We start from the raw sequence: 15701 nt of genomic DNA, 5'->3' as shown, positions 1-15701 counted from the left end.
TGGCATTGATGTGGGGCAGAGGTGGTCTTGTTGAGGACTGTGCTATGTGGTCTCTTTACAGTGATGGGCCCCTTGGAGAATGGTCTTGGAGGGTCTTCACCATTCTGTGCCTCACTTAAGAAATGATGTCAGGATGGGGTTTAAGATTTCCTGCTCCTTGCTCGTTTGTTGCTGGCACAAATACGGAAATAGAGTCAGGTCTCAGCAGAATGGGGTGGGTTGGGCAGGGGGCAAAGGAGTTGGGAGACTGGAATGTGTTAGTTAATCGAGATTCATTGCTAGAAACCACACGTCTCCTTGGTCCTTTGATTCATAGGTGTGTGCCCAGCAGGTGGGAAAGGCAGGATGACAGGGTGGCACAGGTCCCCACTGCTAGGGACCCAAACACTTAAAGCCCATGGGAATAAGGAGGGGATGGGGGAGCCTAGAACCACCTCCTTAGGAGGAATGACACGTTATACTAGTGTTCCTTGATCAAGACTAACTATTTTTAAAATTCAGTGTTGCCATGGTGATGGAGATTATTTCCAAACTTTAAGATATAAGGTACCCTATTCTGCGAGCTCCTTGCATATTTCCAGGTAGTAGTGCCTGGCCCCCAAACTTTGTTGCAGTCGATTCTGAACCTCTTTTTCGAAGGAGTGAATATAGCTCTGTTCTGCTTCCGGCTGCAGGGAAGAGTTCTGCCAAGATTCACGGCACGCAGCTGAAATATGTTTTGTATTTTCTGAGCTTTGGCTCATCGTGGAATTAAATAGCGCTAATTACATGAATATAGACCAGCAAGGGAGACAACTGTTCACTTCCTGATTTTCCCGGGAATTGAAAAAGAAAGGGAGGGGATAGAGGACAAGCAGGGGACAGGGGAGAGGAAGAGCCTTCCCACCGCACAGCAGAAGTGCGATTACTTGGCCCAGACGTGCCCCAGATAGCCTGTTCCCTCATGGTGTTGCCATTTGGTGGCATCACCAGCTTCCCTCAGGAGGACCCTGTGGGCTGGAAGGCAGGAGGCCGGGCTGTGGGAAGCAGGTCTGCTCTGCTGGGGGTGGCAGTGACGGCCTGGGGTGGGGAGGCATTTTGGGAGCAGGTGGTACCCAGAAGAGATGCTGAGTGCAGTGGGCTCCCATCTGGGTCCCCCTAGCAACCTGCTTCTAGCATCCTTTCCAAACCTGTTGACCTTTTTCAGTCAGAAAAGTTTACTTAGAGATTTCTACCAGTCTAAAGAAGGGAATTTCCATTCCTTTTAAAATTCCTTCTCCTGCTAAAGATAGGAGGTGGAATAGGCAGGGTTATCAGTTAAGCCCTTCTGTGGGTGGGATGGCTTCACAGCTTGGAGGCTGCCTGCTGATTCTGCACTCAACTGTCGAGTGTTGGGGTCCTCAGAGGCCGCAAGCAGCGAGGGTCCCTCCTTGAAGGGTTAACTTGCTCCCCAGGCTCTGACTCAGTGAATGGGCCAATGCCTGAGCGGACAAAGTGTGTCCTGCTCCAGCAGTCCTTGCTGAGAGAGAGAAAATAGGTCCAAGGAGTGTGATGGAGGCTCGCTTAACAGCTGCATGCCCCACGTTCTCTGGGGGCAGGTCGTGGAACTAGACCGCAGTGGGCTCTCCCAAGGCTCTTCACAACTTAGATTTCAGCCACTACAAAGCCAGTTTAGGTGAAGACGCACAGAGACTGGAAGGAGAGACTTCAGCACCAGCCTTGTGTTTTGCAGTGAACGCACCCTCCCCGGGTATTGTCCTCCTCACCATTTCGTGGCAAAGGCCATTTGTGGAACCCTCCCCACATCAGCGTCAGCCTGTGCTCCTTGAAGCCTGAAATGCTTCACTCTCACTCCTCCTAGGTTTAAGCCCAAAAAGAAACATAATGATCTCCCTTGACTCATCACCCTATTTCCAGAAACACCATTTTACAGATGGGGAAACTGAGGCATCAAGAAAGCAGGACTGTGGCCAGTGAGGAGGACCCTTCCTGATACCTGTAGCATCCTTGCTGCTGTGATTCAGGGAGGGGAGGCTCTTATGGGGGCCTGTGGCTGACACGTTAACCTCTGTGCACGAAGGATATCCTGCCCCTTCCCACGACCGTGGCAGGAGAGAAGGGCCTCGAGAGAGAGGAGCTCATTAGCCTGAAGCCCACGTGATGTGGCTTTGCTTTCTGGTACCCGGCTGGGAGTCCAGCGAGGGAAGATGGCAAGGCCCAGGGGAGTGGGGGAGTGGGTGGCTGGGAGAGCGGCAGGGGGCCTCCTTCCCAGGTGAAGATCAGTTAGCGAAGCAAGTCTTCCATCCACGTCGCCCTGGGCCATACGCCTGAGACGGGGCTGCACGGATAGATGACTATCCCAGCACATGGTGGACCCCAAGCCCCTTCTCTGTGATGCGAATGTCCACCCAGGTCTTGGGGCAGCAAAAGTGACAACAAATCCTGCCTTTGCCACAGCTTTGGGGTGTCTTGAGCATCTTCCCATGATGTGCCTCCATTTCTGCACCTCCAGAGGCCAGTGGGGACCCTCAGAAGATACTGGGAGCCAATCCCCTGGATAGGGCATTTCTCACCGGCCGGGCCAAGGGCTGGGGTGGAAGAGAGTGACCACACTGACGCCAAGTCGGCTGGTGCATCTGCCCCCCGGTTCCTGGCTGGCTGGTTTCTTTAAATGAGACGCTGGAAAGAAGCTGACGATTCTGTCCTCCCAGCCCAGGCTGCTATTGAGAGCGTTGTGTTTTTAAAGCCTCACAGCCAGACTTGGAGGCTTAGCGACTCCCCTGCCCGAGCACAGTGCCTGGAATATAAAGGGCTGCCACGGTGTAATAATAGAGTTCCTTCTTGGGCTTCCTGGGCTCGCTGGAGCTCCCACTCGTCTCTGCTGGGAACAGCAGACTTGGCCAGGGAAAGGTGGTTCTGCACCCTGGGGGGCTCCCTCAAGGCCAAGGATAGGGAGGCCTGGGGGAGGGGAAACCATAGATGGCGGCCTCAGGGGTCCGGCGTGGACCTAATCTCTGAATGGGGGTGGCTCACTGACTCACCCTCCTGCAGAAGCTTCTTCCAGGCTGCTTGCAAAAGCTCTGTCCATGGTAATCACGTTCCCCCAGCCCTCTCTAATAAACTGGAAAGTAAGGATTAAGTAGCTGAGCTTGGTGCTGAGTTTCCCAGGGACCAGGCTGGTTGCCTGGCGGCTGGACGCTAAGCCTGTGCCTGGCTCCCCACGGCTCCCTTTTCCCCGTCCTTCATGCCCTTCTCCAGCCCTTCCTCCGACCACCAATGTCACATTTCTCATTGCTCAAAAGAGCAGAAGCAGAGGGAAAGCAGACTGGAGGGATTGATTCTTGGGCTTAGGACCTGCCCCAGCTGTGGCTGCCTTCTGCTTTTGTGCTGGGTTGTGGCCAGGCTGACCCTTCTGGGTGCCCCCTCCTGCACATAAGACTGTCCAGTCACAGTGCTGTGACCTCCTCTTGGGAGGACAGTTACTTTGACTTGATCTTTCCCCTAGTGGTAGTGATGGATTGCACTATGACACCCACACCCTGGGGCACTTTTCCTCTTATGAATGTGGCAGTCATTTCTGAGACCTCAACAAGGACGAGGGGTGACAGCGGAGGCCAGGACTAGGTAGTGAAGCACACGTGGGGCTGCATATGCCCATCGCGGCTTCAGAAGGCAGGCACAGATGTCCCATGTAAATATAATCCTCCAGGAAAAGAAAGAAAATCACAATTTGTGGCTCCTACTTCTAGAAACCAAGAGTTTCAAGTGAGAAATGCAGACAAGAAAAAATACTGGTTACTTACGATGTTCTTCTGAATGCATAGATTACAAAGTGGAGTAGGAATCTCACAAAGGCCTTTCTCCATTTTGCTGGTTTGGATCAAGAGCTGGCTGGTGTTTCTTGGATGAAATAGAAAGGAGACCTGGGCTGTGTCCCCAGTCCCCTCACTGCCCTTAGCTGCACACACACAATGCCTCCCTGGTTCCAAACTTCAGAAGGACCACTTCGGAGGAACATGAAGATATTTCTCCCCTGCAGCCATCAGCATGGCCATCTCCCACCTCTCCGGGCTTGGCAACTTGCGGTCTGGCTTTGGGAACAAGGAGGGAGCTACTGACACCCAAAGAGGACTTTCCCTGGGGTCAGCCTGAGGCACTGCGGGAACGGGGCGCTGTGCCCGGCCTCGGGTTGGAATCCGGCTCTGATAGGCAGCGTGCTGGCTGCGTTTCTGCCTGTGTTTGTTAGGGTGGTGCCAGCTCCTGGGACACACAAGTTCACCATTTCAGAGCCTTGTCCCAGGAGTGGTTTATTTCTTGTCTGACCTGGATGTCTGTGGTTAGTGGCTGGGTCCTTCCATCTTGAGGCTCCCCCATCTTGCAGGGCCTCAGAATCCTGTTTATCCAGCTGGTAAAAGGATCTGTCGAGAAGACATATCTATTTCTTACCTGCTTTGGTCTGGAAGTGTCACCATGACACTCCTTCACCAGTCATGCGGTCACACCTGGAGACTGTGGAAATGGAGAGGCCGAGAAGTGTAGGCCATAGCTGATAGCCATCTCTTTTCAACAGCAGCTGCACGGCTGGGGAAGCACACAGTTTTGGTGGATAGCTAGCTTCCTGTCCCCTGGCCTCACCTGCGCAAGAAATGAATTACCTCTAGTGCAGCCCAGTCAGGGGGACTAAGGGGAATGAGCCTCCTGGTTTCTAGGAAACCAGGAGGGGTTGGGAGGTGGAGCTCGGCAGAGCTTGCCAGTGACTATGGCTGACCTCAAAGGGGAAGCTACAGGACCCAGTAAGAGACCTCAGCCATTGGAGGGCAGGGCTACTGTCGTCTGCTGTGGAGTGTCTGTAGCCCTTGCACCCAGCTGAGAACCCCTCTCGTGGTACGTGATCCATCAGCACTCATTGGCCGAATGAACAAATGCATCCTGACTTCCAGCAACCGGGTCTCCTGCGCTGTCTGTTTTCCTTGCCGCAGTTTTGTTGCCAGGCCCAGCTTCTTCTCCTCAACATAGGCTGCGCTGATGTCCTCTGCTGAGTAGGGCAGTGGTTCTCAAGTCTTAATTTGTGGATGCAAGGCAACCTGTTATGATATTCCAGCTGGAGGGCCGGCAGTTCTCATTGTAAATTGTGTCTGAAAGATGTAGTTTCCCTGTTGCCTTTGAAGTCATGCTTTTAATGGGCAGAAGTGGGTATTTTAAGTAGCTCTAAGCCCTGATTAGAGCAGGGTGAAATCAGCATGGTGTGTTTGGGCTAAGTGGCTCAGCACCAAGATTTACTTGCTACTTCAGCTGTGGGTGATCCCACCTCATACACTCTGCTGTGAAGTCGTCATCCGTTCCTGGTTTAGGCATTCATCATTCATTCATGCATTCATAATTCATCCATCCGTTCCTTCATGTATTCCCAACATACCGACCCTATATCAAGCTCTGGGCTTGGAACTGAAGAGAAGAGTGGTGAAAAATACATAGTCATTTCTGACCTCCAGAAGCTCACATTTTTTTAGATGGCAGGGAGCACCAGTGGGCAAATATAGCAGCGTTTGTGGAATGTGAGACGCTTGTGGTTGTAGAATGTGAGACTATCTCGAGTTCCTGGGTGGACACGCAGCGGGGGCTGCCCTAGACCAGGGCCAGGGTCACACACGCTTCACTGGAAGGGTGAGGGCCTAGGTGAGGGAGTGCGGTGGTCACCCTGGGCAGGGGAAGCCACCTGTGCCGAGGACATGGAGGCATGGACAGGTGGAGAGCATCCCAGGAGACTTGTCAGCACAGCCCTCAAGGCAAAGGCCCAGCAGACAGGGGAGCATCGTGATGGGTTATGAAAGTCAGCACGCACACGCACACACACACACGCACACGCGCACACACACGCGCGCGCGCACGCACACACACCCAAACTCACCTGGAAAAAGCCGCACTATCTGCAAAATTCTAGTTTATCTCTGGGGCAGTGGGACACTGAGATCTCGTTGGCATGCTTCTTCTTGTGAAAGAAAAGTCTATTAGGGAGGATGTGGTGAGAGACACCTTACTCTTTTGGCTGGAAGGCTGGATTTTTCTGTGTATGCGTCAGGATTCTTTCATTAACAAATGCCAGAACCCTCACTGGCTTATGCAAAAGGGGAATTTTTGGCTCACGTAGCCAGGAAGTATAAGCATAGAGGTGGCTTCAGTGCACGTGATCTAGACATCTGTGGGATGTCACCAGGACCTGGGACTCGGGCTTTCTATGCCCTGGCTCAGCTCTGCTCTCTTCGTACTTAACTTCCTTCTCTTCAGGCTCCCCCCTCCCCGCCACTCCCCTGGTTACCAGATGGTGTCCGCAGTTCTTAAGCCCACCCCTCTCCAAGGCCACAGCCCATGGAAGACCTAGGACTTTCTCCTCAGCACTCCATCCAAAGTCTGTTGCCTCCCAGAGATTCTGATCCAACCAGGTACCCATCCCTAAACTCGTCTCTGTGACCTGCCCTTGCTCTGTGCTGATTGGTTTGGGCCCGGGTCATGTATCCTCCCTTGAACCAGGGGTGGAGTCAATTTCCCCAGACGCTTTTGGGCTGAGAGGGGGTGAAGGGGCGGATCCCTAGAGGATAAATGAATGGTAGCAAAAACAACAAGGAGGGCTTCCCTGGTGGCGCAGTGGTTGAGAATCTGCCTGCCAATGCAGGGGACACGGGTTCGAGCCCTGGTCTGGGAAGATCCCACATGCCGCGGAGCAAGTAGGCCCGTGAGCCACAACTGCTGAGCCTGCGCGTCTGGAGCCTGTGCTCCGCAACAAGAGAGGCCGCGATAGTGAGAGGCCCGCGCACTGCGATGAAGAGTGGCTCCCGCTTGCCACAACTAGAGAAAGCCCTCGCACAGAAACGAAGACCCAATACAGCAAAAATTATTAATTAATTAATAAAAACTCCTACCCCCAACATCTTCTTAAAAAAAAAAAGTTGTATAATCAAACACAATTCATCTAATATTTAATTCACCTAACAAAGTATTTGAAAAATTCATTAAAAAAAAACAGGTGTCTACTATCTCTAACAGTGTCTTTCTTTTTTTTTTTTTTGAATCATGACTGTATTAGAGTTTCCAGAGAAGCAGAAACTACATATATATATCGAGAGAGAGAGAGAGAGAGAGAGAGAGAGAGATTGATTTTAAGGAATTAGGTCATGCAATTATGGAGGCTCCAAGTCCAAAATCAGCAGAGTAGGACCGCAGACTTGAGACTGAGAGGAGATCCCATGTCATAGTTCAAGTCCAAGGGCTTCTGCTACAGAATTCCCTCTGCCTGGGGGAGGTCAGGCTTTTGTTCTATTCAGTCTTCACCTGATCTGGTAGCCGCACACTTATATTTTAGGGGAGAGGCCGCTTCACTCAAAGTCCACTGATTTAAATGTTAATCTCATCCAAAAACACCCTCACAGAAACATCCAGAATACTACCTGACCACATATCTGGGCACGGTGGCCCAGCCAAGTGGACACATCAAATTCACCATCACAGTGACCGACAGTAAGAAGTATGCTTACATCACACTCACGCATACACATACGTGGCTGAAACAAAAGTCTCACAAAAGTCTTATCTTTCCTAAATGTGACATACTCTTATTTTTCTCTTCTATTTTATTTCATTAAAAAAGTACCTGTAACCTGCGCAGGTTACTAGACTGATGCTGAATTATGACTTGTCTTTTGAAACATCATCCTAGAAGACATTTTCTGGATGTTCTATTATCCCATGGCAAACGTCCTGAGGAAAACAGGATTCTGTCCAGAGGGTCAGGGAAGGTACCGCGTGCCACCGAGGGAGACCTGAACAGATTGCCAAGTCACACTATCACTGGGTGTGACCCCAGCCAGGACCTGTCCCTGCTCATGCCTCTGTTTCCTTATCTATAGAGGCCGTATACTTACAAATGCCTCTTCTACCTAACAGCATTGCCAAGTACAGTACAATCAGAATGAGATAATATATGTGAAAACACTTTGTAAACTCTAAAGTAATTTCGTGAGGTAATTGCTATTTTTAAACTACGGTATAATAACTTTCTTCTGTGCCACTCAGGAATCTGAGAAGATGATGCTATTTCATGAAAATTAGTTTGAGCGCTTCACCACTTGCCACACAAAACAAAGCCCCAATTTCTCTAATCAAAATGATGATCAGCTTCTAAAAATGAGTCCCATCTCCCCTGAGATGATTCAGAATTAAAATTTGATTTCAAAGAGGGGGAAACAGCAGAGTGTTTGGGTTTGATTCAGAGACTTTCAGTTCTGTCTTCCCGTCCCTTTCCCACCCTACCTAGTTCAGTGAGTCCTTCCGGGCCATCTTGGGGTGACTCGGTTACATTATTTGCCTTGAAGAGTCAGAATTGGGCTGAATGCTACCTCTGATACTTTTGTTTTAAAACCAGCTGAGGGATTTCCCTGGCGGTACAGTGGTTAAGACTTTGTCTTCCAGTGCAGGGTTTGCGGGTTCGATCCCTGGTCCGGGAGTTAAAATCCCACATGCCTTGTGGCCAAAAAACCAAAACATAAAACAGAAACAATATTGTAACAAATTCAATAAGGACTTTAAAAATGGTCCACATCAAAAAAATCTTAAAAAAAACAAAAACAAAAACAGCTGAATGATGACCTGAGAGAGGTGGATGGGATCTGGAATCTCAATGAGGGTTTCCTAGGTTGAGTCATCACTTACATGGATAGATGGAACGGACACAACTGGAGAAGTCCAGCTTTGCCAGGACGGAGAGCCTCAGGCCGCCCTGGAGGGCAGGGGTGGGCAGCTCTGCTCATCTGTGGGTCCTGTGCTGGGGTAGGAGGGCTGCAGCCGGCTCACCGCTGTGGCAGTGCCCGGTGGGGTCTCTGGTGAGGCAAGCTGAAGCCCACATCCCTGCTAGCTCCCCCTTCTCTTCCATTTCTCTTGTTTGTTCCATTTCTCTTGTTTGTTTGCTAATCCGCGTCTCTCGTGGTGTGTAGAATGAGAGGCTGGTTATTCCTATCACACGTCATCGTTTTCTGTGGGCTCCCCCCTCTCCAGGCGCAGTAATTTCGGCGTCCCCAGATGAGGGTGACAAGTGTTTGAGATGCATAACTGTGTCTCCTGTGTCTGTGTACAAGATGGAGAATGAGGCCTGGCACCTTTCTGCTCAGTAAATTTATAATTACAGGCTTCCTCGTCTCGCCTCTTGCAAAGCAGAGAGCTGTTGATTGGCTTGTGGGTCCGTGAGTGTGTACAGTAAGGCGGGGTGTGGCAGGCACACTTTCCCGGGGCTTGGCAGGTTCCAATACAGGGACGGCCAAAAGTTCCCTCCAGAGGGTCGGTGGCTGAGGCCTGATCCACACCTGCCTGTCTGGAGTGAGGATGACCAGCCCTGCTGGAATCTGGTTGTTGGCAGTGGTGTTCTGAGAGCTGCGTTAGGCAGCAGAGAATATGGCACCCAAAGAGCGGGCTCCTCCAGACAAAGGCCAGGGAGCAAGTGCTGAAGTGGGTTCAGGTAAAGTCAGGAGACGTGGGAAGAGCCCTGGACTAGGAGGCCAGGGACTTGAGCTTAATCCCCTCCCCACCATGAACTCACTATGCGACCTCCTGCGAGTCCTTTAACTTCTGTGGATCACAGCTTCCTCATCACTAAAATCAGGGATTGGGAATCATCAAACTGGATCATCTCTTTCAGCTCAAAAACTTCTAGACTCTTCTCTGATATTTAGATTTGCCCAGGCAATTCATGATGAACCAGCCTGACCTCCTGACCCCTCTTCACTCTAACAGAGATGGTGCCATCGGGCATTTTTTGATTCTAATCCTTTTCATCTTCTTTCACCCTTGTCAACAATAACAACTCTCACTTAAGAAGCACTTACTTCGGGCCAGGAGAAGCCCTGTGCCAGGCACTTTCCAGCCCTTAATGCTTTCAGAGGGAAACAGTTGTGCCCACTGTGATGGGCATGACTTGTGAGGTTATGCCCTGGGAGTCCCTGGGAGTCTCCAGGGGCTTTGCTTTCCTCCTATAGAGCTGGTATTGCCGGGTGATGTCCTGGGATTTCTGTGTGGGGGAACTTACGTGGGTTAAACTGGGCTTCTCAGGGCTCTGGAATTGTGCTTTCCTAGAAATAGGACGGGCTTTGCAATGATGCAAAGCTGGGTTTCAACCCCAGCTCTGCCACTTATGAGCCATATGCTATTGCAGAGCTAATTTCCTCACCTGAAAAGCAGGTCAGACACTCCTGACCCCAGCGAACAGTTGTCTGAGGAGTGAGGTAACGGGTGTGCAAGCATTTGCCTTGGGGCCTGGGGTCCCATGAATGATGCACAGATGCTGATGCTCCTCCTCGCCTCCAGCCCCTCTTCCTGCCAGTCAGGAAAGAGTTCTTGAGTCTCCACTCCATGTCAGGTGTGGGTCTAGCACTGTGGACACACTAGTGAGCAAGGCAGGGCCCCCCACTACCCCCACGGAGCTCACAGGCCTCAGCTCCAAACTCAGTTCTTTAAGCAAAGGCTAAATCGACAGGAGCACGGAGGCTTCTCCCTGGGAGCGGCGGCTGAGCTCTTTTCCTTTAAGTTTCTTCCCTCAGCACTGTGCGTTTTAGTCTCAACCTCCCAGGGGCACCCTGATGAGGTCCTGGCTCCCTCTCCAGCCCTATCTCCTCCCGCTTTCCAGACACACTCTTCCTGGCGTGCACCCTGGTTGAAATGCCCTTGCTGTGGCTCCATGGACCCCTTCCCAAGGAGGCCCTTCCTTTCTAGCTCTGCGGGTCCTCTCCAAGTTCACGGCTCAGCCCAAGTGCCATTGCCTCTCCAAGGCCTCCCACAGCCTTCTCCTTGCTCCCTAGCCCGGGGTTAGAGGTCAGCTGTCCTCACCTGAGCTCTCGAAGTCCGTCATGTAACGTTTCACCGTCTGAGTAATTGGGTTCTGGCGGTGTCTGCCCCCCTGACTCTGGGTTTTTCAAGGGCCTGGTCCAGCCTCGGCCATCCTTGGATCCATGGTGTCTTGCTCGTTTGGAATGTGCCCTAAGCCTACGTTTGCCATGTGGGGGAAGAGATGAAGGCCCTCCGCTCACAGGGCTGCTGTCGGTCCTGGGTGTGCCAGTTTCCCTCCTCTGATGTTTTCTTGAGAATGTTTGTGGTTTTCATTGGGAATGAAAACGTCAATGTCAATGTCATCGTCAGCTGACAACGTCAAGTGTTTGTTTTGCTTTCCTTCTTCTTTCTTCTCTTGGTTTCCATCTAACCTTGCACTCTCTCTGCTTGTGGGAGGGGCAGATAGGTTTCTTTGGCTCAGCCATCTACCTCTTTCCATTACCTTGTTTCTGAGTTGTTTGGGAGGGGGAAATGAGAGAAATCCCACAGAGCTGAGATGTCTCCGAATAAGATGTAGGCCATTCCTGCCCAGATTTCTCCCAAACTGGAAGAAATATGAAGCCATCCTCTGGAAACACACGCAGAAAAGAATCTTGAATAGAAATGAATGAGACCATTAGGATGGAAAGCTATTTTGTTCCATGGGGAGTTATTTGTTTATTTGTTTATTTACTTGACCACTTTTCTTAAAGCATTTGTTCTCTGCCTTTAATGAAAACGTCTCAAAGGAGGCCTCACCCTGGGCAGCGGCCAAGACCTGCCTCATTAAAATGACGTCGGGGGACTTCCCTGGCGGTCCAGTGGTTAAGACTTCGCCTTCCGACGCGGGGGGTGCGGGTTTGATCCCTGGTCGAGGAACTAAGATCCCACATGCCTCGCAGCCAAAAAAGCAAAACATAAAAAAAACCAAAAGCAATATTGTAATAAATTCAGTAAAGACTTAAAAAAACATGAAAAATACAAAATGACACCGGGGCTCAGACCTGGGCAGTGCGCCCAGAGGACCTGGTGGCTGCCTCAGAGTAAAGGGATCCGGGATGTGGGTTGTTAATTTGGCCTCGTGCACTGTCCAGCAGGGGGGAGGTGCAAAGGAGAAGCTTCCCCTGCAGTAGGTGCAGACACAGAGGGCCAGGGCTGTAATGGACAGCCCCCAAAAGGGTTGTTTGAACTAGTCTTCTGTGCGTAAACAGTCACTGGTGGACGTCCCCGTCTGTGCCTGGCTGGGGTAAACTGAGATGTTTTAGCAGGACAGCATGAGAGTCTGCCATGGACTTGGACAGTCCTGGTCCTGGTTTCAGTTGGCCTCTAGGGCTTTTAGCTGTGCAACCTGGATTACTCCCCTCGGCTGTAAGGTGGGAGTGTCAGTAGTACTTATATCACAAGGCTGCTAGTCAGGGTCCCGGCAGGAAACATTGTACATACAAATCGGGTCATTTGCACAAAGGTTAATAGAGGGGGTCTTGACACGTGCCTCCTTAGAGGCAGGGCAGTGTTTGGGGGCGAGAACGTTGAGGCCCGTTCCCTCCCCTAGGACCAAGGGGAGGCGGGCAGGAGGTGGTTCCCAGGACCTGCAGCTCCCCTCCCCTCCTCCTAGCCTCTCCCCCTCCCACTGGGCTTCGGCTGATTCTCCCCACTGGCTGCACCTAACCAGGCCCAAGGGCAAGGAGCCTGCAGAGGTATAGTCCATACAGGTCAGCCTCCTGGGCATGGAGAAGGGTCAAGAGCAGATCTGGAGGGGCAGATGGAAGGTGCTCTGCATTGAGGGTTTGTTAAGATGAAATGAGAGTCTCTGGGAGGTGCTGGACCGTGGCTGGTGCAAACTCAGGCGTTCTGTGGGCAATGGCTGTTTATCATCATCATCATCACCATCATCACCGTTATCGTTGTTGTCACTGTTGCTAGTCTTGTTACTAGTGCTATTACTGAAGTGCCCTCCTGCTGCCACCCAGCTTGGGCACTCGTACCCACACACTGGGGACTGGCTCCCTTGGCCCCAGCGTCCCCCACTGCAGGTCTGTTTCAGCGTGTGCAGGATGCTTTGAGGGCCCAGCCAGACAAGCTGTGGGGTGAAACTAAGCCTCTGCCTTTGTCAACCAGCATCACGTCTTTCCTTTCCCCCCCGTAGGGAGCCTGCACCCCTCCCTCGACACTGCTGTGCCGAGCGTGACCGTGACCCGAGGACGCGTCTCTGAAATGAAAGCCATGCCTTGGAATTGGACCTGCCTGCTCTCCCACCTCCTAATGGTGGGGATGGGCTCCTCCACTCTGCTCCCCCAGCAGCCACCCCTGCTGCCCCAGAAGCGGTCTTTGGTCACGTTCCGCGGGGAGCCCGCTGAGAGCTTCAACCACCTGGTGGTGGACGAGAGGACAGGGCACATTTACGTGGGGGCCGTCAATCGGATCTACAAGCTCTCCAGTGACTTGAAGGTCCTGGTGACCCACCAGACCGGGCCGGACGAGGACAACCCCAAGTGCTACCCTCCCCGCATTGTCCAGACGTGCAACGAGCCCCTGACCACCACCAACAATGTCAACAAGATGCTCCTGATCGACTACAAGGAGAACAGGCTGATCGCTTGTGGGAGCCTGTACCAAGGCATCTGCAAGCTGCTCAGGCTGGAGGACCTCTTCAAGCTGGGGGAACCTTTCCACAAGAAGGAGCACTACCTGTCAGGGGTCAACGAGAGTGGCTCTGTCTTTGGGGTGATCGTCTCCTACAACAACCTGGACGACAAACTCTTCATTGCCACGGCCGTGGACGGGAAGCCAGAGTATTTCCCCACCATCTCCAGCCGGAAACTGACCAAGAACTCAGAGGCGGATGGCATGTTCGCGTATGTCTTCCACGATGAGTTTGTGGCCTCGATGATCAAGATTCCTTCGGACACTTTCACCGTCATCCCCGACTTTGATATCTACTACGTCTATGGCTTCAGCAGCGGCAACTTTGTCTACTTTTTGACGCTTCAGCCTGAGATGGTGTCTCCCCCCGGCTCCACCACAAAGGAGCAGGTTTATACGTCCAAGCTCGTGAGACTTTGCAAGGAGGACACGGCCTTCAACTCCTACGTGGAGGTGCCCATTGGCTGTGAGCACGGCGGGGTGGAGTACCGCCTGCTGCAGGCTGCCTACCTGTCCAAAGCTGGGGCCGTGCTCGCCCGGACCCTCGGGGTTCGCCCAGAGGACGACCTCCTCTTCACCGTCTTCTCCAAAGGCCAGAAGCGGAAAATGAAATCCCTGGACGAGTCGGCCCTGTGCATCTTCGTCCTGAAGCGGATCAATGACCGCATTAAGGAACGGCTGCAGTCCTGCTATCGGGGCGAGGGCACGCTGGACCTGGCCTGGCTCAAGGTGAAGGACATCCCCTGCAGCAGCGCGGTGAGTCCGGGGAAGGCCTGTGGGCCGGGATGGCACGGTGTCGGGACCTAGGCTGTGGCCTCCATGGGGTGTGAATCATGTGTCCCATTTTGTAGATGAGACAAGTATGTCCCACCTCTGGGTCTCACTGGACTCGGATAATCACCAGCTCAAGCCTGCTGTGACCATGGCACTGAGCTTATAAGAGTCAGAGCTGGAGCTAAATATAGATTTCCTATCAGCACTTTTCTCTCTTCTGGTTGGCTCACTGGCTGTAAGAGGAGGGGCTGGAATAGGTGGAATTGTGTGCCATAGATGCCACGTGCACCGGGCGTTCTTGAAGGCTTCACTGTCGTATGCGGTGACTTGAGAGGTGTACCCACCTTCTTACCGACCATGCTGTAAGTCACTCTCCTGGGAGCTTAGAATAAAAACAATGGGTGGTGGAGGCAGGGCTTAGAGTAAAACCAGTACCGGGAGTAGGGAGGCAGTCATTTTACGTTTGGGGTGGATGTAGAACTTCAGGAGAGGTACGTTTTTAGCCCCTGCGTATCTTTAGGAAATGGGAAAATAAGATCAGAAGAAGTAGGGTGAGAGTCCAGTGAACATAGAGGGGAAAACAGTTTTCTAAGCTTGCTTAGAAAACTGTATTTATTAAGTATCCTCTGTGTGCACAGTCTCATGGAAGAAACATGTCACAGTGTCCAGAGCAGCCATGGAGCAGTGCTGGGTGACAGAGGGCTGAAGGAAACCAGGGGACGGGGAGAATGAAGGGTTGGTTTAGGAGGCCTGCCCAGGGCCCGTGGGCCCTGAGGGACAGACCGGACCTCAGAACTGCTGGGCAACCACCGGTGCCACGGATGACACAGCCTCCTGCCTCTCCCAACATAACTCACTTGTGACCCAATGTGAAAAGCATCTGCCTTTCTGTGGCTTGACTTCTGTTCACCTTCATTGTTGTTTTTTTCTCAACCATTCTTAAAGTGACTTGGAAGGTTCAGCTGTTGGCATCTTCTATGCCCCGTGTCACTTTCCTTTCCCTTTTTCTTTTTTATTGTCCAGTTGAAAAATTATGAACCTAGTTGGAGAAAGTCTATCCTATAGTCTTAATGTAGGGAGAAGAAAGGACAATTTAGTCATCAGGTAGACGTATGCACGTGCATGGATGTGATTCTTGACTCCTAGTCAAACTTTGGTGGAATTCCATATTAGGAAAATGTACTTGGATTGATTTAAGAAGTGCAGGTTTCTTTTCATGAAATATGGCTGCTTGCCAAGCAGACCTCAGAGGGCACTGGCACCCATACCTCCAGCACGCAGTGAGGCCATTCCTCGGGGCAGTGGGGTTTGGGGGAGGGGGAGGGGAGAGGGAGGAGAAAGAAGGAACTCACTTGTGCCCCAAGGTTTCTCTTTGGTGCCCTAGCGTTTAGGCTCAGGCTGTTTTCTAGTGGTGAGTTTTCCAGTTACCTGGGCTGATACTAAAAGATGCCGTTTCTTCT

General features: G+C 51.9%; 1 protein-coding gene across 2 annotated transcripts in view; it reads left to right on the top strand.

Moving 5' to 3' along the window:
* The window catches only part of PLXNA4 (plexin A4), a 614743-nt gene that overhangs the window by 219268 nt on the left and 379774 nt on the right, over nucleotides 1–15701 (top strand). For both annotated transcript variants that reach the window (XM_081243430.1, XM_081243431.1), the window contains one exon: nucleotides 12971–14223. In XM_081243430.1, coding sequence (XP_081099556.1) covers nucleotides 12971–14223 — 1253 coding nt within the window. The remainder of the gene's footprint in view (nucleotides 1–12970; nucleotides 14224–15701) is intronic.

Source organism: Mesoplodon bidens, assembly GCF_964165515.1.
Source record: "Mesoplodon bidens genome assembly, chromosome: 9".
Taxonomy (NCBI): domain Eukaryota; kingdom Metazoa; phylum Chordata; class Mammalia; order Artiodactyla; family Ziphiidae; genus Mesoplodon; species Mesoplodon bidens.
The sequence above is the reverse complement of the archived record's forward strand: the minus strand, read 5'-3'. Positions and strand labels throughout refer to the sequence as shown.